This window comes from Cupressus sempervirens, chromosome 3 (assembly GCF_028749045.1).
Source record: "Cupressus sempervirens isolate cs-2001-9-10 chromosome 3, ASM2874904v1, whole genome shotgun sequence".
Classification (NCBI taxonomy): domain Eukaryota; kingdom Viridiplantae; phylum Streptophyta; class Pinopsida; order Cupressales; family Cupressaceae; genus Cupressus; species Cupressus sempervirens.
Genome location: NC_143120.1, coordinates 33,575,899 through 33,600,848, shown reverse-complemented (window position 1 = coordinate 33,600,848; position 24,950 = coordinate 33,575,899). Strand labels below are relative to the sequence as shown.

General features: G+C 37.0%; 1 protein-coding gene across 8 annotated transcripts; it reads left to right on the top strand.

Moving 5' to 3' along the window:
* The first annotated feature begins 2,520 nt into the window (after positions 1-2,520).
* LOC149564637 (heat stress transcription factor A-1-like) lies at positions 2,521-22,502 on the top strand. 8 transcript variants are annotated; one of them, XR_016361880.1, is made up of 5 exons: positions 2,521-3,362; positions 5,966-7,405; positions 7,670-7,707; positions 21,668-21,745; positions 22,043-22,502. XR_016361880.1 is itself a non-coding variant. In XM_089818186.1 (3 exons), the coding sequence occupies exons 1-2, from the start codon at positions 3,147-3,149 to the stop codon at positions 7,364-7,366; spliced, it is 1,617 nt and encodes a 538-aa protein (XP_089674312.1). In that variant the 5' UTR covers positions 2,521-3,146; the 3' UTR covers positions 7,367-7,405; positions 22,043-22,502. The 8 variants fall into 8 exon arrangements, 2 of the variants coding, with proteins under 2 accessions (XP_089674312.1, XP_089674311.1); XR_016361877.1 differs by having other exon boundaries at positions 21,924-22,502; XR_016361878.1 differs by lacking the exon at positions 7,670-7,707.
* The last annotated feature ends 2,448 nt before the right edge of the window (positions 22,503-24,950 follow it).

Sequence of the window (24,950 nt, the reverse complement as noted above, 5' to 3'; positions counted from 1 at the left end):
GATTTACCATTTCGGCCAGATTTTCATATTGTTTATTTGTTATATTATTAGCAAATTAGTTTGCAAATAATTAGTATATCGTTAAGAAAGTAGTTTATTGTGTTATAGAAAGAGTGGTCATATATTTAACACTCTTTATTAAAAATAAAACAATAAGTTTCAGCCATAAAGACTGAACTTCCATGATAAAAATGGGATTGTTTGTTTTATATGTAAAAGGCTATATAAGCCATCACATATTCAAGAGAGGGAGAGAAGAATGTATGAATCATAATATCAGAAATATATTATTGTGCTGAGCTGATTTAAGAGTTCTTTGAGCATTTTCTTCAATCAGTTTGTTGGGAGGAAGGGCGCCCACTCTCCAGCAGCTGATAGACTGTAAATAATTTATTCTAGTGTGTTTGGCATTTGTTTATTATGTTTTATATTGTTATGTTTGATAGTTTAATAATTTTTGTTAGTTAATATCATATTTCTATATTCAATGAGTGTTAATAATCTATTTTTATTTCAATGCTGCAAATCTAGTTGATATGGATTTCAGATTTGATTTCTATTATAATTCGTCTTAATTTCTGTACTATAGTTCCTGTCGCATTCCTGTATTGTAGTTTATGTAGAATTTTCATCACAGAATTAGAAGAGAAATAATTGTGCATTAAGAAATTATGTTATCAGATTAACCATCCGTATCTTATGCACGTTTATGCTTTGTAGATCAGTTGGGTTTGTATTTGAGAGTTTTGTTTTTAGATTATTAGATCTATTGAAACTGTTATTGCCAGAAAATTATAGTTCCTGTCGCGAGGAAGTGACAGTTCCTGTCGCCAGAATTACTTTAGTTTGCTGCAGATTTATTCTTGTGTGTTCTAGATGCATTCATAATCCCTCATATCATAAGCAACATCCCTTGATAGCATATTTCTCGGACACCTTTTGCAAGCTTACACTCTCGGATTGACACGAATAGACCAAGCTGAATTTCATCATAAATTTTTAATTATTTCCTAATTATATGCCCCAGTGTTGGCCTATCATTATGTATAGTGAGCTACAAATGACAAATCATATATATAAGATATCAACATTGTCAAAAGGTTTTTGTATCTATACCTTTTGTGTACAAAATTTCATTGTATATTGCATGTTTGAGCAGTGGGCCCCATCTTGTATATATTTTGTAATTGTAATAACAACTCCTAATAGGATTGAGGCTTCTAACAAGGCCTAGTCCTCTAACAATGACATAGATACTATACAAATGTAATAGACTCCTTATAGGGTCAATATCTTTCACAAGATACTTCTAAGTATTGGACCATTATGTGGGTACCATCCCCACTGGGGTTTGCCCTTGGCTAGGGTTTCCCTAGTTAACAAATAATGGTGTTATGAGTTATATTGTGTTAGTACTATGTTTACTTTTTAGTATAATCACATATGCATGTTTAAAAGTTGTAAAAGATATCCATAGTTGGGCAAATGTTTGTGAAATATTGATTCACCCCCCCTCCCTTCAATATTTCCAATTTCTAACACCTACCTCTATAGGAAAACACCAATAGAAATGAGATGCACCCCAAGACCATCTTACGTCCAAGCAACTGTAGAAGGGAGAAGTCCACATTAATTTACAAAATTCCTTTCCTACAAAGCAACATCTACCAATATATGAGACACTTTCACCTCCATAGGAAACATGAAAGAGGAAGAGGCAAATCAAATGTGCCAAGCCCACATCATGACCGACTAAACAACCCCCACCTTATTACTGATGAGAACATCTCCAAAACTTGTTATTATCCTCGACCAAAAGCCAAAGACTAGAATGAACCCTTGAAAATTGTCAACAAATGACTAGTTGCAAAAGAGAACACTACCACTATCCACATTGACAAAGATAGACAAAAGACAATTTCAAGATTATGAAAACTATGTTAGATTTTTTATCCTTTGATCAATTTAAACAATATATTATGAAATGATTTCAAAATTTCACACTTTTTTCTAACCAATAGCGATATTAATAATCTATTTAAGTAATAGCAAGAACCACTTTGCATCCTAAATGTTTATACTCTCTATAAACTAATATCATTGCCTTATATACCTTATTCCAAACATAAACTCCACTATAAAGAGAAGCCATATAAATAATAATAATAATAATAACTATAGATATGCAGCATTAAAAACCAAATTATGTAGATAAATGGACCATTTAACTTCAGATAACCAGGAAATAGTGGCTTTACGTTCCTAATGCCCACGATTGAGGGACCCGCCACAAATTTACGCGGGCTGAAAACCATAAAAGGCCTACTTTTCAAAAATAATAAAAAAAAATAACGCGGGGGCGGCCATGGCCGGTCAACGAGAATTCTCTTGCAGGCGTTGTATTTGGAAAAAAAAATCGACGAAGTCCAACAAATTCAAAGTCAAATCACCCCAAATGCGGTGGCAAATTAAAATTTAAATTAATCAACGTTAAATAGAGATTTTCAATATGTCTGTCTCACTCTACAAAATCCTCGAATAAGATTTTCATGGCCATTGCCTTGGAAATCCTACCGAAAGATACCAATTTTGTGGAGTCTGAAAATTCTACCCGAGAACCCTTTTTTTGTTTCTACGCACTGTATGCCTGGGAATTGCCATTTTCATGAATTAGGGTTTTGAGCTTTTGTTGAGAATAATAAGAAGTGTAGAATCCTTTAATAAAAAAATTGGCAGGCTTTTGGGTTTTGGTGAACTTGAACTAGAGCCATGTATTTTCAGTACAGAATTTAGTGGCATGGTAGAATTTTGCTTCTGTTCCTTTTCTGTACAAAAAAGTAATTTGAATTACAGGCATCGCACTTTGTGAAATAAGTTGGGGTTTTGACGTTGATTTTTTCAATTCTTTTCGCATTATTAATATTATTTTTCTCAAGTACCGAGCCTGCGTTTCTGAAGATAGTGTTAAGGTCTCAGCTTTGTTCAATTCGGAATCCTTTTATAGTGGGAAGATAATGTTGGGTTTTTGAGCCACTGATCAATTTGGAGACCTTGTGAAAATATTTTATAGTTTCGTACCCTTTTTCTTTTAGCGTAAGGTAATGTTAGGGTTTTGATCTTCCTTGGGATCGTAAAGATAGTGAAGAATGGAGGGGTCAAGTACTGGTGGTAGTGGGCCTCCGCCTTTTCTGACGAAAACATTTGATATGGTGGATGATGTGGCGACGAATTCTATTGTGTCCTGGAGCCCTGGGAATAATAGTTTTGTGGTGTGGAATCCGGCCGAATTTTCTAGGGTTCTTCTCCCCACTTACTTTAAGCACAACAATTTTTCCAGCTTCATCAGGCAACTTAATACATATGTGAGTGCAATTTCTTTCACGGATGATTTCTGGTTCTACCAATTTTTTTAAGATACGATAAGCTGCAATGACTAAGTATGTCTTGAAGCTGAATTCACAACGTTTTTGGTTCCATATAGCAGTCTACTGAAAATTTGGAAAAAGAGTGGAGTAATTGACTTTTTCTGGTTTTCAATTTTCGAGTAAAAGGGATAAGCTAAGCTTAGTTTTAAGGTCCTGTATGCTTGCAGTGTTATTCTACTTTCTCGGCGATATACCCTATCAAAGTTCACGTTTGATTCGCTTATTTGTTTGCATTTTATTACCACGAGTCTCAACATTGAAAAGAATTCACTAGTAAACACATGCACGCCTACAATGTTTTTAAGGGTTAACTTTTTTAATTTTAATATTGATTTGCAATGTTCTTAAAGTTGAGCAATTGTTTAGCATGTCGACATTCAAGTTTAACAATGTGAGTAAAGAAGATAAGAACAAGATGACTTTTAATGTTCTTTATGTCAATATGTTATCTTCTTTTTGTTTTACGCTGTTAAAATTCACGGTTGCAATTTTTTTTCCACATCTATTCACTTCACTGTTTTCAATTTATTCATACAAGTAATGAGACCTGCTCTTAATGTTTTGAAATGGTTGAGTAGTGAATACATACACAATTGTATTTTTGGTTTTTCGTTTATACTATGAATAATTTGCAGTGCTTTTTGTTGTACAATTGTTTGCCCTGTCAAAATTCACGTTTTGCATTTTTGACTAACTGAAGATAAGATAAGATGGCTTTTCAAGTCGTTTGGGCCAATTTGCAATGTTTTAAAAATACAGGGCAATGACTGCACAAACAAGTGGTATTCCAAATCCATCTCTACCTTTTTCCCAAATATTTTCTCAACCCTGCTATTAAAAGAAACGTCCAATAGATTCTTGATTGTGATTTCCTTAGGTATTTTTTGTTTGCAATAATATATTCTATCACAAACTGTATAAGGAAATTTCGGCTTGGTAATTTGCTCTCATTTGTTAACTAGTGTTATGAATTTTTGAGTATGTGAAGTTTGCTTTACGTATAAGACTTAAGTCAATAGATCATAAAGAATGTATGGAATGGTTGGTATGCTGAACCTCCTTTACAAAGCTACACAAATTAGGGAAAGCTTCTTGCACATTATGGAGAGGAAAGACAAGGTTTTTATTGTTTTGAGGGCTGGGAAAATTAGTCTACGTGTAATCCCTGATTCAACACAAGTGCTTTCCTTCAGCAAACTATATATCCACTTTGCAGAAAATTTATCTGCTGCCACGTTTTAAAGCCAGGTTTCCTTACAAATTGGATTTGCGTGAGTCCTGCTCCTTACTGGCTTAGTTTGAAAAGAAAATCTTTCTTTAGTGATATGGTGGTTCCAGTTCCTAAATATGATTTTTATAGGCATACAATAGTTGACAGACAGAATAGTGAAAATTTTATGCCATTTATGCAGAATGGGGACTAGGCTTTTACAGTTTGCGGGGGTGGGAAAAATAATCCCGTGATTTCCCCGGTTCATGAGGATTGCTTTCCTTCTGCAATCTGTATATACCCACTGCATGAAGAATATACATGCTTCCAAGCTTTAAAACTGGGTCTCTTAAATACATAGGTTCTTGTTTGAACCCTGAGCCTTACCATCTTATTATTCTTCTAATTCACTCAACTATTTCAACTTGGTTATGATTTATATATATGCATTTGCAGAGGTCTGCAATAGCTTATTCTGTCAAAACACACATCAAAACAAATTTGCACCATAGTTGACATTTCAGATTTTTTCTTTCTGTCAATTCACCTTTATAAAAATTTGTGTGCATCAACTCACTTCTTTGTGCTGAATATATAAATACAAATAGTTTATTGTGTTTATATTTTGTGCAATAAAACAATCTGATGAAATTCCTTTTTCTTAGTGTAAGGGAATTTATTGTTTCAAAGCTTGCTGTTATCTCTGGATAATAATGCCTTACATCACATAGGGAGTGGCTGATGCCCCTGAGCCCACTTAGAAAGTTACATGATTGAATTATGGCATTTTGAAGTCTGTGCAATAGTTATTTTGTCAATTCATCTTTATAAAATATTGTACATCAACTCACTTCATTGTGTTGAATTTATAAATACAAATAGTTTATGATGTTTCTATCTTTGTACAATATATCAATTTTGATGAAGTTCCATTTTATTAGTGTAAGGGGTTTTAGTTGTTTCAACTTTCACTGCTTGCTGTTATGTCTGCATAACAACGCCTTACATTACAAAGAACTTATGGAGTGGCTGATGCCCCTGAGCCCATTTAAAAAGTTACATGCGCATTTGTTTAATCAACATGCTTTTGTTTTTTGAGGGCTACTGCCTACAGCAGCAGCATCAGAATTGCATAAAGTGTGCACCTTCCTTTTAATTAATTAGGGGAATGATTTTTATGTGTTGGTGATTTTTGGAGTCTGGACATTTTGCTAGATTTAAAAAGAGTATGGGTTTGAATTATATATTAAACATGGGCTTTTTAATTTACTTAACTTTTAAAATTAGACATTAGTTTCCCATTGTTAATGATTTTCTTTTAACTGAATAGGGATTTCGCAAAATTGATCCTGAGCGGTGGGAGTTTGCAAATGAAGACTTTTCGAGAGGTAGCAGGCATTTACTGAAAAACATTCACCGGCGCAAGCCTGTTCACAGCCACAGCCAACAGCAGCAGCATCTAACAGAAACTTCAGGTTTAGGGGCTTATGCTGAGATCAAGAATCGTGAGTTGGAAGATGAAATTACAAATCTCAAACAAGAAAAGCAAATGCTGGTGATGGAGTTAGTTAGGCTTGGGAATCAACAGCAGGGCACTGAGGTTCGGCTGCAATCATTAGAGGAGCGCCTGCAACAGATGGAAAAGCGGCAAGAAAGATTAATGACATTCTTAGCTAAGGCTATGCAGAATCCTAGATTTGTAGCACAACTTGTTGAGCAAAGTGGGAAGAATTTAGAAATTACTACAGCTAGCAAGAAAAGGCGACTGCCAAAGCATGATGACATCATCTTGCACATTGGGGAGGGTGATGAGGATGGTCAAATAATAAAGCACGATGACATCTTGCACATTGGGGAACGTGATGAGGAGGATGGTCAATTAACAGCATATAATCCACATATGAGTGATATTATGAAGTCTGGGCTTATGCAAATTTACAAGAAGGATTTGACTGGGGAGCTTGAGACATCATCAGACACGTTAATAAATTTCTTCCATGATGTTGCAAGTGATCTTTGTGAATCAAAGCATTGTGGAAATCTTTCAAACCACCCACCAGAAGTAGCTATTGCAGAGATTCATGCAAGTTCTGGTTTCCCTGATACACCCATCTCGTTGGAGCTTTCAGATGTCCATAGATCCACCTTAGCAGACCTGAACTCCTTTAAATTGCAAGAATTATCCTGTTCTTCAAAGGTAAAAGAGACAGTACCATTGACAGGGTCAGTAGGATGCATTGCTTCTGATATATCATGCAACTTAAGTTTGAATCCCCTCTCTTCTCCAATTGAATTTAATACCACAGATGACATGGAAAAGGTCACTGGCAACTTTGTGGATGGAAGTTTTGCACAGAATAACACAGATAATAGAGAGACAAGTTCAGAAGCAATAACTATGGAGACAAGATTGCCAACTTATGCTTCAAAGGTGGTGTTTGAGGAGAAGATGGCTAATGACAAAGGTCATGAGAATAACAGAGAGGGTACAGATAATGGTATGAGCAGTGGGTCTCACAAGAAGAGAATCAATGATTTGTTTTGGGAACGATTTCTTACTGAGATTCCAGAGGCAGAAGACACAGAAGGGGCTGATTCTGAGAGTCAGGGGAGTGTTAGTAGGGATGAAGACGACAGTCCATCTGAGAAAGGGAATTTGTGGAGAACACGTAAGAATCTTGACCAGCTAACACTACAGATGGGGCAAATGACATCAGTTCTAAAACCTTGATATTGAACTGGAGTATTGAAGCTATGCTATGAACAGCAGGTGAAGATTACAAATTTAGATCCTGTCTTAGTATTTTCTTGCATTGCAACTCTTAGTCTGTATCGTAGGTTTCTGTTATTTGTTTTGGATGCTTGAAAATGTTGTATTGAAACAAAATTATATCAAAATTATCCCCTTTTCTCATTTTTAACTTTAATGTATTGCTGATCCTTTCTAGATGCTATCGAATATGGTAATGAAATTTGGTTATATTTTTTTTTTGATTTTCTCCATTTCAAGTTTTTGCACTGTGTATTTTTGTAGGTATGTTGGAATGCAAGCATGAGTAAATATTTGTTAAGGTAATAGGGCTTCAACAAATTTCATTCGTTGCACATGGTTTTATGTCATTTTGTTTGGAATATTGCAGTTATTTAACCAAGTGACGATAAGACCTTGCCAAGAAAATTAAAAAACATTGAAATTGGTATAATATAAATCCATGATAATAAAACAGTTGTCCTGTAGAAAGAACAAATAAGCAGTTATTTAACTGGTATCTATGTGAGCATCAAACACTAAGAACTGAACTTGCTTGTATATATATTATTATTGTCGATATATGAGATCTCATCGACATACACGATGAAATTGTTGTGATGCTATATAAATAAATGATGACATTATTTGTTCCAATTTTTGTTTGAGATCAGAGGACAACTTTGTGTGTAGCAACAAAATTATGGAACAACACTAATAGCTATGTCCCCTGGAGTTTAGGAACAGGAGGAATGGGTTTTGGAGATGGGGGACTAAGGGTTTTGGTGGGGCTTTTCAGGTGGAGGCCCCAGTGCAGTCTAAGGGCAGTGCCCCTTGTTCTTTCCTTACTTTGTAACCTGACTACCAAGTCCAATTAAACTATAAAGGACTTTGACACCACACAGACCTTATTGGCACCACACATACTTAAATGGCACATTCCATTTTCATAATTTTAGCATTATATTTTCTCCAACACCAAGGCCTCCTTGTTTTAGTTTCTAGCCAAATCATTAGATAACTAGTAGTGAAGCTGAACAAATTGATTGGTCTAAATAACAAGGGTTATTTTTATAGATTTTTTGAGTGTTTAGAGAGTGGTGAGGTCCATTAGACTATTAAGATAGTGAATCAAATTTTAAAAATACCCTATTTTTAAGTTCTAGAGGATGACTGAAAGTGTCTAAGACATTCAAGGGAAGTGGTTGAGTTTCCTGAGGGTGTTATAGGATGTCTTAATGCCCCTTCAATGTACCTGTTGGGTGGCACCCTAGAAATGTCCCCTCTCCAAGGGAGACATTCCAAAGATGTCTCCTAGTTAGTAGTGGTGGTTTACTTATACCAAAGAAATAGGGAAAGCAAAAATCATGAAGAATATGTTGTACTTCATTCATTGATATTGTGTGATTGTACAAATACTTATAGAGATGATGGTGAAAACATATGTTGTTGTGATCAGGTTTGGAGAATTTGTTGATCTGATTTGGCCAAACACCTTGCTGTACAAACAGATTTGGTCTAAAGATGTGACAAGGATTACTAGTTTGTAGACTACTTTATAGAAGTGTATAGCGAGGTGTATTTATACTATAGGTTTTCAGGTAGGCCTTTCAGAATATGGTGATAAGTGTTGTGTGTATGGTGTGCTTTTCATATGGATGGATTGCACCATACCAATTTGTTAGATTCATATGGTGCCATTTGGTTGGGGGAGTCATGTGGAAAAGACACAGACATGTGTTAGATGCGTATGGATATGAATTGAGCGTATTAGTGCATGTGCATGAGTATGTTGTGCACAATGCATAAGGTTGATGCAGGAATTGGCAATGTTGTTGTTGAAGCTGAAATAAATTCTTGAAGTTGCGGAGTGTGATTGAAGATTGTGCATGTGATGGTCTTATGTTGACTTGCATGGAGCTGTTGGAATTGGTGCTTGCATCAATTTGTGCATAGTCATTAGAATCTTAAGTTTATTATGAGTAGTTTTGGGGCTGTTAAGTGTATCTTAGGGATGGATGGCGATTAAAAGTGACAGAAACAACAAAAGGCATTGTTTAAGTTCAAGAAAGTATATTGACCTGCTTGTTAAATTGAATATGCTCTAAATCAGAGTTAATTTAATGAGAAAGTATTATAAGTTCTTCTCTGATGTAAATTTTATCAGAGTTTCAACATCTAAACAACACTTGGAAAGTGAACAAGAAAATGAGAGAAGAAGAATCGAAGAATGAAACATATACAACACAATTGTCCTTGGGAAACTGTACTAGGGGAAAATCCAGTGTCTAATGCATTGCACCAATTGTATTTTAATCAACAACAAAAGTTCTATAAATTCTTTCTGCCAGAGTGTCTCATAGATTTATAGGGCATCTTGGTGCAGTGTTCTATGCATGAGGGAATATTGTGGCTTGAGACAAACTTGTGCGCATTCTGCATGGATCATTATTTCATGCACCTACACTGAAATTTGATACTATAGCTGTTTACCGTACTAGGTAAAGTAATCAATGCATACAGAGAGTAGAATAGAATAGCAGAATTCCTTATATTATTTGCATATGCCAGAAGACATTACATACAGATGATGATAAGATGCTTTACAACAATCCCGGAGGGGGTTTATATACATCTCGAGGAACCTTCCCGAAGGTGTCCGTCGGCCACATACAACATGTCGGCTAGATAGTAAGAACCTTCTTGAAACACACATCTCGATACAAGAACCTTCTCGACACCGACGATCCCGATACACACCCTGTCGGCTTGATAGCATACATCCCGACACACACCCCATCCTGATACTGACGACATGTATCCTATTACACTAACGGAATACATCCTGATACACTAACGGGATACATCCTGACACAGTATTTACTGATGACATCATCCCTCCCAAAAAGAAAAGTCGTCTCCTGACGACGACACAACAAAAACCCAACAACTAACTATATTATTCATAAAACAACAAAAACAACATGGACTTATACATCATGAACCCAAAGGCTGTGTCTCTAACTGCGAAGACCAGTTACATCGAAGCTAATACACTTGATTTGTTCGGACTTGCAAATCAGCTCTAATTTGAGAGTTCTCCTCCACCATTTCCTTCAGCATCAATGCAACCTCCTGGCACTCAGCTTCCTTCTAATCATGAGCCTGCTTCGTTAAGTCCTTAGAAGTGTTGCTACCAACCGCTGCTCTGCTGCTGCTAGTTGCTGTTCCACTTGTTGCTTCCCTCGTGCACTTTCCTCGAGCTGTGCTAATAGGGCTGTCCGTTTTGCTTCTCAAGCAACCTGCTGGGTGGCAAGTTGGTTGGCCATCTCCTCCTGAGCCTTCTCCGCCATCTCCTGAGCTTCTTGCTCAGCCTCTACCCGTCTTCTCTCTGTAAGCATGTTAGCACCAACTCTGCCAGGGACTTGCTTCGCTTTGTGATCTCTCCACCTCTGGCACACTATGCCTGCAGCAGCTCTCGGTCTCATCAACTAGTCATACTTCCCACGACTGGGGGTCTAGGGAGCAATGCCCCCAGTGGGGTTGAGGGGCAACGCCCCCGCAGGGTCCTGGGGCAGCGCCCCGGGCGCGCTCCCTGTCGCGATACAGGGCGAGGCACCGCCAAGACCAAATTAGCACTTTTGAAGCCACACAAAACACCATTTTTGTGATTTTCTTCCCATCCCCCACTCTTTCAACCAATTGCTTACATTTTACTACCTTCCATGTCTTTCCCTTCCGTTTGGCATCATGCGTTACTCATTCTGAACATTCATGATTTGTCGTCGATTTTTTAAAAAAAAAAAAAGAAAACCTCTGACACCCTTCTTCTGCATTTGTTCCTGGACACTGTATGGCTGCGCTCCTCTATTTGCCTTTCTTATTGCACCAACTGGCAACTTCTAGACTAGTTGTGTTTAATTCAACTGGGTTGCTTATACTCTCCCTGCAAAATCCTCTGTGCTACGCTAAGCTTACCAGACACTCACAATAGTGATAACTAAACTCCTCCTTGTTATGCCTTCCCATTGTACAGAAGTCTGTTCGACAAATACTATGCTTCTATCATTGTGACTTCCTCAATGTTGTCGTGTGGTTCAGAGACTTTGATACGGTTCCTTTAGTTGCCGTACGGTCACTTTATGATGTCGTACGGTCCCTTTATAATTCTGCACTATCCTGTTATGACGCCATACGGTATCCATATGGTATATGGGGGAGGCCGTATGGTCTAATTAACGCTTTGTGAACACTCAATACATTGCAAGGATATGCCATATGGTGAATACTTAATACGCCGTACGGTGTTTTACTACTTTGCCGTACGGTTTCATCATGTTTCTGTACGGTGGTTTAAGATGTCTTCAATTGCTTTATTAAAGTCTGTATGGACATGGGCAAAAAAAAAGAAAAAAGAAAGACCATACGATGATTCACTTAAAATGTTTGTACACATGCTTAAAAGCCGTACGGTAGTGAACAGGCCTATATTCTTCAACAGATAAAAATCTGTACATGCCTAACAAGGAGTTTCAAAATCTGAACGCTGGCAACTCTTATCCCTCAGATCAAATCCGTACAGTAATAAGCAGGAGAATAGATTTTCAAAAGCCGTACGGCCTTTAAACAGAGAAGCAAATATCAAAAATCCATACGGTAGGCAGAGAACTTAGTCTTGGAAAATCCGTACACGCCCAACCTTCAAATTTGTACGATGGTAACGGAGAACTTTATCTTTTGGAAATTCGTATGGTGTCAGAGGAGTCAAGCTTCAAGGTCCGTACGAGCCTAATTAGAGAGTCTTCAAACTTTGTGTGTGCTCAACTGAGAACTTATGAAATTCGTACACTAGATTGGAGATTATATTTCGGCAACTAGAGATTTAAACTTGCATGCCAAGCTGAATTTTAAACTTATCTTCACTTTTTACTCATCTTCTTCTATATTTTATTTTCCTATATACATTATTTACAACTGTTTTTCCTTTCTCAGTTGTTTGTCCATGGAGGTGTGTTATTGCCTTCATGGTAGACATTCATCTTCGACCTATGCACTGTGTCGACCACTTCCTTTCCATCTAGCGTCCATAATTTCATTGCTTCGTTATCACCCACTTCTCGAATCTGGTACGACACGTTGATCCATTTCACTTGAAACTTGCCTGGTTTGATCTCGTTCCCTCTGTCATACTCAACTTCTTTTGCCATCTCTTCTGCTTGTTTTGTGTAACTTCCGTGGCCCATTGTGCCTGCAGTTGTCGCTCATCTAGTTTATTTAAGGTACACAATCTCTTCCTCTGGTTTTCCATATCGCCCAATTTGTTCCCGAAGCTCGGTACCATGGACTCTGTCGGCTGCCCCTTCTTGTCGTCAATAACACCTCCACTGCGTATTGTTGCAACTTTTATTAAACCCTTCCTCTTTGTTTCCTGTACAGACCATATGATGTGTCTTTCGTGTTGTCGGCACCTTTTTGTTATATCTGTGGTTCGATATAACATTTTCTTTTTGTGCAGTCGTACGGTGGGATCTTTCCTTTTTTTGGGTTCGTACTATATGTTCTTCCCCTCAACTTTAGCCTTAACCGCCTTTCCTTCTTCCACTTTTCTGTATTCCTTCGGACATTCATTTTCCTCTTCTTTCTCATCTTTGTCGACCCTTAACATATTATAGCTCGGAAAGAGCTCGTAATTCTCCATTTGCTAGTGAAAAAGGCCATTCAACGAGTCTAGATCGTCCTCACTCGACCCTCCTTCCAGTCTCAATACTCCCTCTTTATCAGGTTCCATTATCTTCTTCCCCTCGTCATCATTCTCGCTTTCACCTTCTGAGTTTGATGATGTTGCTTCCTCACCTACCATTTCTATGTGCAGGTCAATTATGAATCTTCTGCCTCCGCGCTCCATTGATAGAGTATTCTTCTTCCAATCGTGCTTAACCCTTGCTTGCACTAGCCATCCATGGCCCAAAATAGTGTTGTACCCTCTCCTCTTCAGCGGAATGACGACAAAGTCTAGCAGGAATTGCTGTGTTCCAATCGTCACTGGTTGTGCCGTGAGGACTTCCAACGGTTTGATTTTGTGTTGGTCCGCTGTTAATAATTGGAACGTAGGTGGCCACAGCGTCGGTTGTCCCAACCTTTTCCAAGTGTCCTCTCGTAACACATTGACACCGGATCCTCTGTCCACAATCATGTCTGTCAAAACAGTCTCGAGAATGCCCATTTCGACAACTACCGGATGGCCTCCGGATGAGAGGGCTAACAGCATCGGATCTTCTGCACTTGTGCCACCTTCTTTCTCCTGTCCTTGCTTTGTTGGTAACTTAGCAATTGGAGCTATCTTTGTGAGTGTCGTACAGAGTTGGGGCATAGTGAGCAACAAATCATTTATTTTGACGGGTACCTTGGTTTGTAACATTTGCCGTACGATGTTCTATTTTGCACAGTTTTGTGTGAAGGTACTAGTAGTGTCCTTCAGGTGTGCTTTCTCTGCCTGTGTTGCCTTTTGAATCTTTGCCCGCGCTTCCTCCAATCGCTTCTTTTCTTTCGTCGGGTCGGGGTACATCTTCGCTTGTTTCTGTGTGATGGCCAGAACCTCTTTCGTCTATCCCAATGGTGATCAAATTTACTCCCGACTTCGGGCAATTAGCATCTTCATGATTGTCGGGTCCGCACCATCTGCATAACAGTTTCGGTGTGTTCGCTGTTGTATAGTCATGGGCAAAGTGGCCCCACAAATTACATGCTTGGCATTGAACTATTGGTTGGCCGTTCGCATCATACTGAATTCGACTCCTCTCGCCATTATTATTGTTGCCGTCGTTGTTGTTTTTACTGCACCGATTATTTCTATATCCTCCTGACGTAGCACCCTCCGTACTATTGTTCCCGCTCCCTCCTGATGCGGACGCTTCCTATGTCAGGAAGACTTGCTGTGGTGTTCTTGTTTTTAGGTTGAAAAGACATTCCTTTACCGAATGTCCCATAATCGGGCAAATCTCACAAAATTGATCCTTCGGGCAGGATCCCTTCGTATGGCCTTCTTTCTTGCGCTCCATGCACCATAGCTCATTGCACTTAGTCTCCTTGTGCATGTTCTTGAACTCCTTCATCATTCAAATAATGTCCTTTTGAAGGGCGTGGACCTTCTTGCTGTTGCCTTCATCATCGCTACTATATTCTCCTGAAGATGCGTCGTCATCTGAATCGGATGAACTATTCTTCTTCTTCTTCTTGGTCTTCTGCTCACTTTCTAGGTTCATTGCCTGGTTGTATGCTTCAATGTATGTCGATGGTGGCACGATCTTCATCTTCTTTCACAACTTTGGGTGAAGGCCTTCAATGAACCATCTTTTCTGTAGCCCATTAGTCGGCTTATTCTCCATATTATTGATCAAGTCCTTTAACTTATTGGCGAAGACTTGGATTGTTTCATTCTTCCCCTGCTTAGTATTGAATATTTCCGTTACAATTTCATTATCGTCGTGCAAGAGTTGAAATTTTGCAAAGAACTCCTTTTTAATGTCATCCCAATTGCTTAACTTTTGTGGATCGGTACCCGTAAACCAATCAATTGCGACACCCCGTAGGGTTGCCGGAAGTTGCCTCACCCATTCGTTTGTATCTGTTATGCCATTGGCCCTCCAAATTGTTTCGCAAGTTTTACAATGTCGGATGGGATCAGTTGCTTCATCACCATCAAATTTAGACAACTCCTTTGGTCCCGCCATCCCAATGCTTGGTATCTGGACGCTCACACTTGGTATCTGGACACTGACGCTTGGTATCCCGATACTCCCACTTGGTATCTTGACACTGACGCTTGGTATCCCAACAACTGTGCTGCTTGGTGAAGAAGGGTTTACATTAAGCAAATCTGTCCCTTTTGGAAGTGTATCGCGAACGAAGAGTTCACTCTACGCTCTTGCTCCTTCGGCACTTTGAGCGTGCTAGTCGATTCTCTTCCCTCGGCGAACACCAATTCAAAAAGTTCCTCCCGTGCTTCTTCCACCAACTCCACCCGTTGTCGAGTCTCCTCCAACAATGCTTTCGCACTTCTATGTCCGTCGGTAGCAATCTTCGAAAACCTCTTTCTGCATTCAGCTTGCTGAGACAAAATTAGATTTCCTTGTGCTGTGTGTATTTCGTCCTTTTCCTTCAGCTTGTTCTTTGGCATTACTCGTCATTCGCTTGCCTTTCCAAGTCCATCGGGCAACGGCGCCAAATGTTTACCGTACTGGGTAAAGAAATCAATGCATACAGATAGTAGAATAGAATAGCAGAATTCCTTATATTATTTGCATACGTCAGAAGACGTTACATACAGATGATGATAAGATGCTTTACAACAATCTCAGAGGGGGTATATATACATCTCGAGGAACCTTGCCGAAGGTGTCTTTCGGCCACATACAACATGTTGGCTAGATAGTAAGAACCTTCCTGAAACACACCTTGTCGGCCTAACAGCATACATCTCGACACACCCCATACAAGAACTTTCCCGATACCGACGATCCCGATACACACCCTATCGGCCCGACAACATACATCCCGACACACACCCCATCCTGATATTGAAGGCATGTATCCTGTTACACTAACGAAATACATCCTGATACATTAACATGATACATCTTGATACACTAACGGGATACATCCTGATATAGTATTTACTGACGACAATAGCTGGACAAAACCTAGAGACGGAGAATATTAGATAATCTTAGCCCTCTGCATTTATTTCTTTTAAAGATAGAACACTGAAATTTTAAGACATCCAGAATATTCAAAATTGACCGAGGAAATTCACTAAGAGATCCAAAAGTATTATTCAAATAGAACATTTGTTGGTCAAAAATGTTATTGATAACAAATTTAAAAATACAATTCCTTAAAAAGTGAACTTGAAATTACGCTACAGTAGATTTTAAGAACACTGAAGATGCTACAATTGTGCTTTGTAGACAATGAACTCAAAGATTCATCTTTCCCAATGTCTACACAGATTATGAGAGATTTCAAGAGAATAAGGATGCAGCACTTGGAAGAGGACTATCTTTCACATCCTTTTTACATGAGCACTTTTCAAATCTATATCTTATTCCAAGGTTTGTAAGCCTATTGAATTTGTTTTTCTTCTCCCACTTTCCCACTTGTCTTTTGCACGTGCGATAAAACATTTGGCACTGAATTTTATTTTATTAGATATTTGCTCTGATATCTTGATATCTCTTATTCTGAGACTAATATAGAGCTTCTAGTACCACCTAATTGTATGCTAACCATATAAACAAATTTAATATAAAATTTGTTTTTTACATCACATCATTCTTGACGTTTATTTCCTGTCTACCAACATCACATAATCTTTCCATATCATTTTTGGACCTATTTTATTGACTTTGTACTGAAGTAATTTGAGACCTGCTTGTTGAAGGGTTTCTGTGATTCTAATGAGTAATCGGGTAAATCATTAATTAGCTTGTTTACTTATTAGATTGGGTACCTCTCAGGAAAGATGTGACTGCTTTGGACACTGGTTCTAATGTAGTTGTGCTGTTGCACTAATGTGGTGAAAGCAAATGAGGGATGTCTTATAATTCATCTGCAAACTCATCGTGCATTCTCTGCAGTTTCTTTTCTTGTGCTTAAACTCTGCAAATAAACCTTGGCAGATATGCCTTTTGTAAAAATTACCATGAATTTAAAACATATCTCACTCATAGCAAGCTGTTTGGCCATTTTATTTACTAGAATCAGCCTATTTGGATTGGGCTGCAAGCTTAACTGCTAATGATTCTCAATTTTTTCAACTCATCAAGGTGCATGTTGATCTCATCAGTCCATTGAACCATTGTGCTGATATGTCTACATTTTCCCTTACAAAAAGATACAACATTAAGACTAGAAAATGGTAGTGTTTTCTCTCAGTTTCTATGATGGGGGCACATGGGGATGGATGGATGCGGTTTGGGGACATTTGTTTTTCCTAGGTTTTGGGAACGACAGGGGGATGGCTATTGAATTAAATTAAATTAAAAGCAGCCAAAATTTTAGAAAGTAAATGAAATGTCTTTAATCTGTAATGACGATCCTCACTTTTTTAGATTTGTAGGGTTTTTTATAAAAGTTTTTTTTCCTTTATAATTTTGTTTTTGTATTTGTTCGCATTTAATAGAGCAGGCCTTTCTGTCTTGAAAAATAAGTATGCCTACTCAAAATCTGCAAGTGTGCAGGATGTTGGGAACATTACCTGCACCACTGGGACACATCCACATGGAGCACTTGAATGTAATATCCCCTGTTGGGAAGCTTTGGAATTTGAGACAACTATTTTGACTTCTTTATCTTACTATGAAGTACTACTCATAAGCTTTATGTAATTGGTAAGATATAGGCAATGATAGTATTATTCCAAGAAAGCTATGTATATATTAGATTCCTTGTAGGACAGTTGCCTCTGATTATATATTTAATATTAATATCATTTCTATCTTTTACGGGATAGTTTGATATATTCTAGGTGAATTGATCTTATATCAGCATGAGTACACTAAAATCTCTGTTATATCGGATAAGACTGATTGGAGATGGTCTTGACACTCCATAGCTTCAATGATCCATGGATGGGAAAATAAAGCTTTTTCCAATTGTATATTTTATCCCATGATTCACCTTTGTTACGATTAATTCTTTAGATCATTTATATCTAATATTCCGTAATTTCAATATTACAAACCAATATAAATGGTATGGAGTAAATAAATATACTTTATATTCTTAATAGAATTCAGATGCTTCCAAATATTCTTGCTTTCCTTCTGGTTTCATTGTCCTCTCTGAATGACTTGCTATGATCTAATCTGTATTTCGATTTCTCTGCTTTATACTTATTTTTCTCCACTTTGGGTGTATTAGCTAAAATGTAGTGTTTATGGAGTACCAAACAATAGCAAGCATTCAACAAAACAATCAAACTGAACACCTATGAGAAGACAAAGGAAGCAATAAAAAGACTATGCAAACCAAGAAGCCTCCTCTATGTGTAGATGTGTCCAAGATGAGGGATGTGTGCTCAATGAATATTCAAGCTTCAAATGGATTCAACAATGGAGATTAGTGATGGATTTAAATGTGGATTTGTGGAGAAAAATGGGCATAATAGTGGTAATTTGATAGTGTTTGAGCTTTTAGATTAGCATTATAAGTTTGCATGTGAAGGTGGATGAAAATGGAGGAGTGAAGGGTCCAATTTATAGGCCAAGGGGTAGTGAAATGGAGGGTGAAGATGCAAAGTGGAGGATTTGTGGGGGAGTGCTAGGATGCAAGTGAAGGGAAGCATATGGATTGTGCTTCCTTGTGGCCAATGAGGAGATGACACTTGTCAATGGGAGTGAGTGTGAGGAGGGGAATTTTGGAGGGAATGTAACCTTTTTGGGGGATGTGGGGACAAATGAGTTATTAGGGGGATGAGCATGTAAGAGATGTGTAAGGAGCATTTAGGGTTGAGATTAATGTATGTGGTTGGGGATGTGAGTAATGTGACAAGTGGGTGGACTTAGGTTTGGTTTATGAATTCTTAATCCATGTTTAAAGTTGTGTACAAATGATGAGGAGGTGATTAGGCTTGGGATAGGGAAATGCAAGTGGATGAGTTTAATAAGTGGGTTTGATTAGCTTATAAGATGGATTAGTATGGGTGAATGGGTTGGGTTTGGTTTGAGCTCCTAGGTTAGGATTTGTTTCGGGGTTTAGCCATGGTTGGAGGATTTGATTAATTGATTTATTTAATCAAAGGACGAAAATGGAATTAAATTAAATAGGTTTGTGCAATAATTTAATTTAATAGAGGAAAAGGGATTAATTAATAAATTAGACTATAGTTTGTCTTTTGTCTTTTGATTATTGATTGGACTATAGTCAATTAATCAAATTAATTAACTAGGGGACGACATAAATTAATTAAATATCAAATACTTAATCAATAATGCCCTAGAAATTGACTAAATAGGATTATGTAAATGATGTAATCAGATTTAGGTGTCGACATTGTACTGCACAATATACTTCAAGATTTCTATACGCTCCCCTAGAAGTGAGACACAATGTGTTCTTATATCTTGAAAAATGGAATGATAAGTCATGTTTTAGTTGGATGTGTCTCATGTTTATTCATCCATGTCTCCCCCCCTTTACTAATCGAATCATTTCATGATTATCACTACTTCACTAATTGTTGTCTTTGTTGATGTTTGACTATTGTAATCGTTGCCATACAATCAAAGGTTGGAAATCATGTAAGTCGTTGCTGTATATTTATCTATGCTTTAACCGAATAGCTGAAGGTTATATTATCCATTTCTCCCAATATTATATATCGTTTGTGGATCAGCTCCCTGGATAAACTGTCAACCACTGATAAGACTTGGTCGTTGTATCTGATTCTCCATTGGTAGCAGACTATTGTTCACCTGCTTATTTTGGCAATTGTATCATATCCGATTATGCCAGATTTCCAAACAGATGATTGGATAATCTTTACTTTGTTTTCCACATTATTGAACTGGATGGTTATTGTGAACCCCCAAATCTGTGGACAGAACCTTTGCACTGATGGTAGGCAGAGCTTGTGTCCTGATTCAGTTGAATGGAATGTTGACTCAGCTTCCCAAGGTGAGTGTTTCTCCCTTTGTTCCTACGTATCCACCAAGCAATACAATATAAAAAACATTCACACATAAATGTATACATTGCTTCCCCATATCTATTCATGGTAAAGACCGGTTATGACAAGAAATGTCAATAATTTTAAGAGTCCAGAATGCTTATAAAATCAAAGCCATGGTATTAGCCTCATCTATGTTTAATATTTTAATGAAAACTCCCGAACTATAGCTCGAGTTCTTATTTACCTATGTCATGGAATAATATATCAGAGGTCATAGTCAATAAAATAACGTTAGATTCCATTGCACGAGGACCATATATAGCCTCAAGTTACTATCCTCTCTATATTGGATAACAAATTGCCATCAATTAATTTGGAGAATCCAATATTTGAACTATTTTTCGAGTTCATATAGCTGGGTATTATATCAATGCTAAATTTATATTTATTTATTGATTTTATATTTATTTCTTTATTATAATTATTGATATTTTCTTAATTTTTATTTTACTATATTCATTATAACATTTATTAGATGAACGATATAGTTAATTTTCATTATATCAATGTATTATTATTATTATATAGTGCTATTCATTATTATATTGACAACTAAAATATTAATATATTATTTATATTAATAATAGCTTTATATCATATGATTAATTTTATTTGTTCATTATTTTTAATATTAATTATTGAATTCAATTTTAGGAGAGGCGACATTACAGTCCAGTTGCAATATCATTACTTTAGAATCTATCTTGGTATTGCTTGTCACCAGCCCTGGGAAATACAATAATGTTTCATTTAACCCCATGGATGGATCTAAGTTGAAATTTATGATGTTTTCAGCTGGGTGGAATTCAACAAGTGCCACAAGTATTCCCTGGAGAAAATGAATAACCCAAAACTGCTTGACTTGCAGTTTTCTCTCAGCCTATTGTATGCTTCATGATTCTGTCTATTGTTGATTTAATGTTGTTCTCGTTGTTTTACAAACTCCTTTAAGGACAAACTTATCTTTATCATTGCAAGCTAAATAGACAAATATTCTGATACATGTCTAGGCTTTACAGATGGAAGCAAACTTCTAAAACCAGAGTTGCAGCTTCTTGACTTGAAATTGTGGCCTGATCAGGCATTTTAATTGTTTCTCTCATCTTGTTTTTTGTAACATAATAAAAAAATCACTGAAGTGTTGGAACTCTTACTTGGTTGAAATATCATTTTCCACAAAGAATGATAGCTCCCCACGACTTCGGTTAACTGTCCAGGAATAGTTGCATTTTCTCACTATCAGATATATATCCTAGTGCATATTTTGTTTCCTCAACATCATTTCTTTTTCGAGTATCTCAAATTTTCATGGTGTGTCATAACTTGGACACTATTATCCTATCTGTATCAATTCACACTCGATGGACATGCCTTTCATTTGTTCACAGCTGTGACTTCCCATTATTCTGAGGGGAAACTAACTATGAACACTTAACATTTATCCAAAACAATGCAAATTAGGACGAGTATGTTCTGTTTTATATTGTCACTTCTGGACTTTTGCAGTAGGGATTGTACTGAAGTTGGAACAGTGTCTATTGTTTTTTATTCAGAATATTAGAGCCATCTTTGGATTTGGAGATTGCTATGCTGAGCACAAGATTTCTGAATTATTGTGCAGACATAAAGAGGTGCCAACTCATAACTTGATAATTGCTAATTACCATTTTATGCTAAAAGTTTTTCTTTTAGCTTTTAGAGGAAACGGTTTAAAGTTGAAAAACTTTAAACATTTATGATTTTCTTTTCTGGTGAGGGCCTCATTACCTTCCAAATTTGATTTTGTGCTGTGAATTTCCACACAAGCAGCCATGAATTGTGCGACTTCTTTTTCTGGATGGAGGAATTTAAACTGTACATTCAGGTTTATGTATTTCTTTCCTGTAAAGCGCTTGATGACTGACTGATGACGAGCCTATGCATGGCAGTTGATTAGAATCTCATTTCTATGAAAAAGGTTGAGGAGTGAACTGGATTTCATAGAGATTTCATCTGCAGTGGCTAATTTCTACATTCTCGGGAGCTTCCTGGGATAAGACTTTTAGAGCCTTATTTGATTTCCCAGCAGTCAAAAAAGCTCTGTTAAAATTTGTAAATAATATGCAATATCTGAAAAGGAAAGTGCTGCGTGCTCTGAATGTATGCTCTAGATTTCTAGGTTTTCTCATCTTTGTTCCAATTTAGTCTCAAAGCTCACTTTGGAATTGGCAAACACAATTTACTAGTTTTAAGTGTTAACAATTGCTTTGGAATTGGCAAATGCAGTAATCCTACTAGCATTTTTCTGTTTACTGATCACGAGAGCTACATATATATGGATTGGATGGGATAGAATATTGTGTGCTTTTCCTAGCACTTTAATAAGCAAATACAATCTTTTCTCTGGCAGAGTGGTGTTCATGCTTGCTTCTGGGTGAAATTGTTTAATTTTTTCTGCCTTTGCAGGTGACTAAGAAGTTTATTATTTGTTCCTTTCCAGTTTATAATAATTTTAAAGGCTTTATAAGTGTAGCACGTGTAGTTGAATCTAGATCTCAGACCTAGCTCATCTCACTTGTAATGATAAAATATTTAAACCACAACAAATATTTTGAGTGCGTAGAAAACATTTTTACAGGGCTGTTGCCAAAAATTCATGCAAAGCCATTGGCAGTTTCATATAATGTATTGCTTTCATTTACATAATGCACAATCACAGCTTTACTGATTTTTACAATCAACTGTTTATCTCTCAACTTTTAGCTGGAATATTTCAACCCTTTAGATGCTTCTTAATGAAACAAATATCATTTGTTGTCTGTGAACATGGTTTTAATTACTGGCTTTTATAGTTGAGGGCTAACCCCATGATGTTATCAGGTCAATCCAATGACAAAATGGATGATCTAATACTCATAAATTTAAAATCAATATTCTGAGTCCGTTATAAGGGAGATATTACAGTGACTGCTTAAGAAGTTATCATTTGGTAACTGCTAGTTGTAGAATTTACAGTTACCCAGGCATAGGTTGAATTAGTGTGTTATGCAGCCCTTGATAACTTTTTAAACTTCCGACCCTTTCTGTAGACATTCAAGTAACCTACTTTTTAGGTAGATTTTAGAAGACTGATGTTTTTTAGATTAATGTTCTACAAATGCTAACAGAGATGCCATGCATACTTGGTAGCACATTATTTCTTTCAGGTCACTAGAGCTAATTGAAGCTACCTCGTAAAAATGTAATCCATAGGTACAGCCAACACTATTGCCTATATGCCGTTGAAGTAATTGAATCCTCAACAAGTCTAAAATGATAAACTGTCAGAATGTTTGCAGATGCCTTGAGAAAAATGTTGAAATGATGAATATAATTTGATGTTTTCTGTCAGTGCTGGTTGCTACAGGCTTTTTGGGCTTTATTCTGCATTGGAATCTATGAGGGCCTGTGATATTGTTAAGAGTCTGGAAGCTTATTGACCTACTTCCTGTTTTTCTTCTTAACATTTGAATGACGTTTTGCCTTTGTTGCATCTCTCCTAATCACATCCAATGAATCACCATCTTTTTTCACCTCCTCCACAAATATACTAGTGGCTGCTACAGGAATAATTTTGTTAGGGTCCATTCTGATCTAGATAGAGGTCCAGTCTACTTGGGGACATCAGGATCTTGTCCAGACCTGCAGATGAACCTTGAGTGTATGTGCATCAAATTTGGTGCGAATTGATGCCTAGTCATAAAACTTTATGACTTCCAAGTTTGACTGAAAAGCAAGCCATTAAAGTTTATAAGAGATTTGTGATAAAAAATAGGGGTTTCTGAAACCATTGCCGGAAATATGCAAGAAATCAACGATTGTTCAAAGTTATTACAATGCTCCTAAAAAGGGACGCTGATTTAGTTAGTAGTTTATGAATGTTAGATGAATGATGGTGCATCTATTGCTAACATTTTCATGACAAACATTGAGAAAGTGGGCCTTTGAAGAAAAATGTCAACAAAAATTGGATCATTGGCTGAGAAGCTGAAGTAGGGACTCCCCTTAATACCATAAATTCATAACAGAAACAAAGAAACAATAGTAAATGCGAGAATAAAATATGGATTTCTTATTTGCGCCGCAAATGCGAGATTACAGAATTCATGAGTACAATAAGCTAACCCATATGGACGCCTTCAGTACAATAATTTGGAAGACAAGTTGCGAACGATCACCTAGAGCTCTCTTAGACAATGTTCGAACCTTTCTTAAATAGGTAGTTTAATGCCACCTAGGAAGGTTTTAGATGCTCAAACTTAATACCTAGGGCTGATAGACCCTAACAAAACATATAGAGTTGGTCAAATACATCTTTGACAATTATTTTAGAAATTTCGGGTAGCCCAACTTTGGAAGGCCATAACTCACAAACCGTTGTTTGGGTTGGCTATTATAACCACTTTTCGAAAACACCAGCTCGTGATCTACAAGTTCAAAATTTTGTTAGCGCTCTTTCATTGAGTTTTCAAACCTCATCCGGGCACTCTAAGGCCTCCAACAGTGAGCCCGAAGTTTTTTTGCAAATTTTTTCATCGAAAATTCGCAATAACTTCTCTGATACTTTAACTGGAGCAATGATATTATAATGGTAGGCTTATATCTCTAAAATGAACCTTCTTGTAGAAAATGAGAACATTCAGAGCTCATATGACAAACTTACTAAAAATAGCAAGTTCCCATAAATAGTAACCACCCTGTCTATTAGTTCTTATTAAAATAGAAAAGGCTGAAAATAAAATATTTTTGGGTGATGCAAGATTGCTCTTACACCCAGGATGCTCTTGCATCAGACACCTGGGGTAATTTAAGAAGTGA

Bases quoted from the DNA above. Each gene is read 5' to 3' on its own strand.
- LOC149564637 (XM_089818186.1), top strand. From the start codon at position 3,147: ATGGAGGGGTCAAGTACTGGTGGTAGTGGGCCTCCGCCTTTTCTGACG. The intron at 3,363-5,965 runs GTGAGTGCAATT...TTAACTGAATAG, and splicing joins TCAGGCAACTTAATACATAT to GGATTTCGCAAAATTGATCC.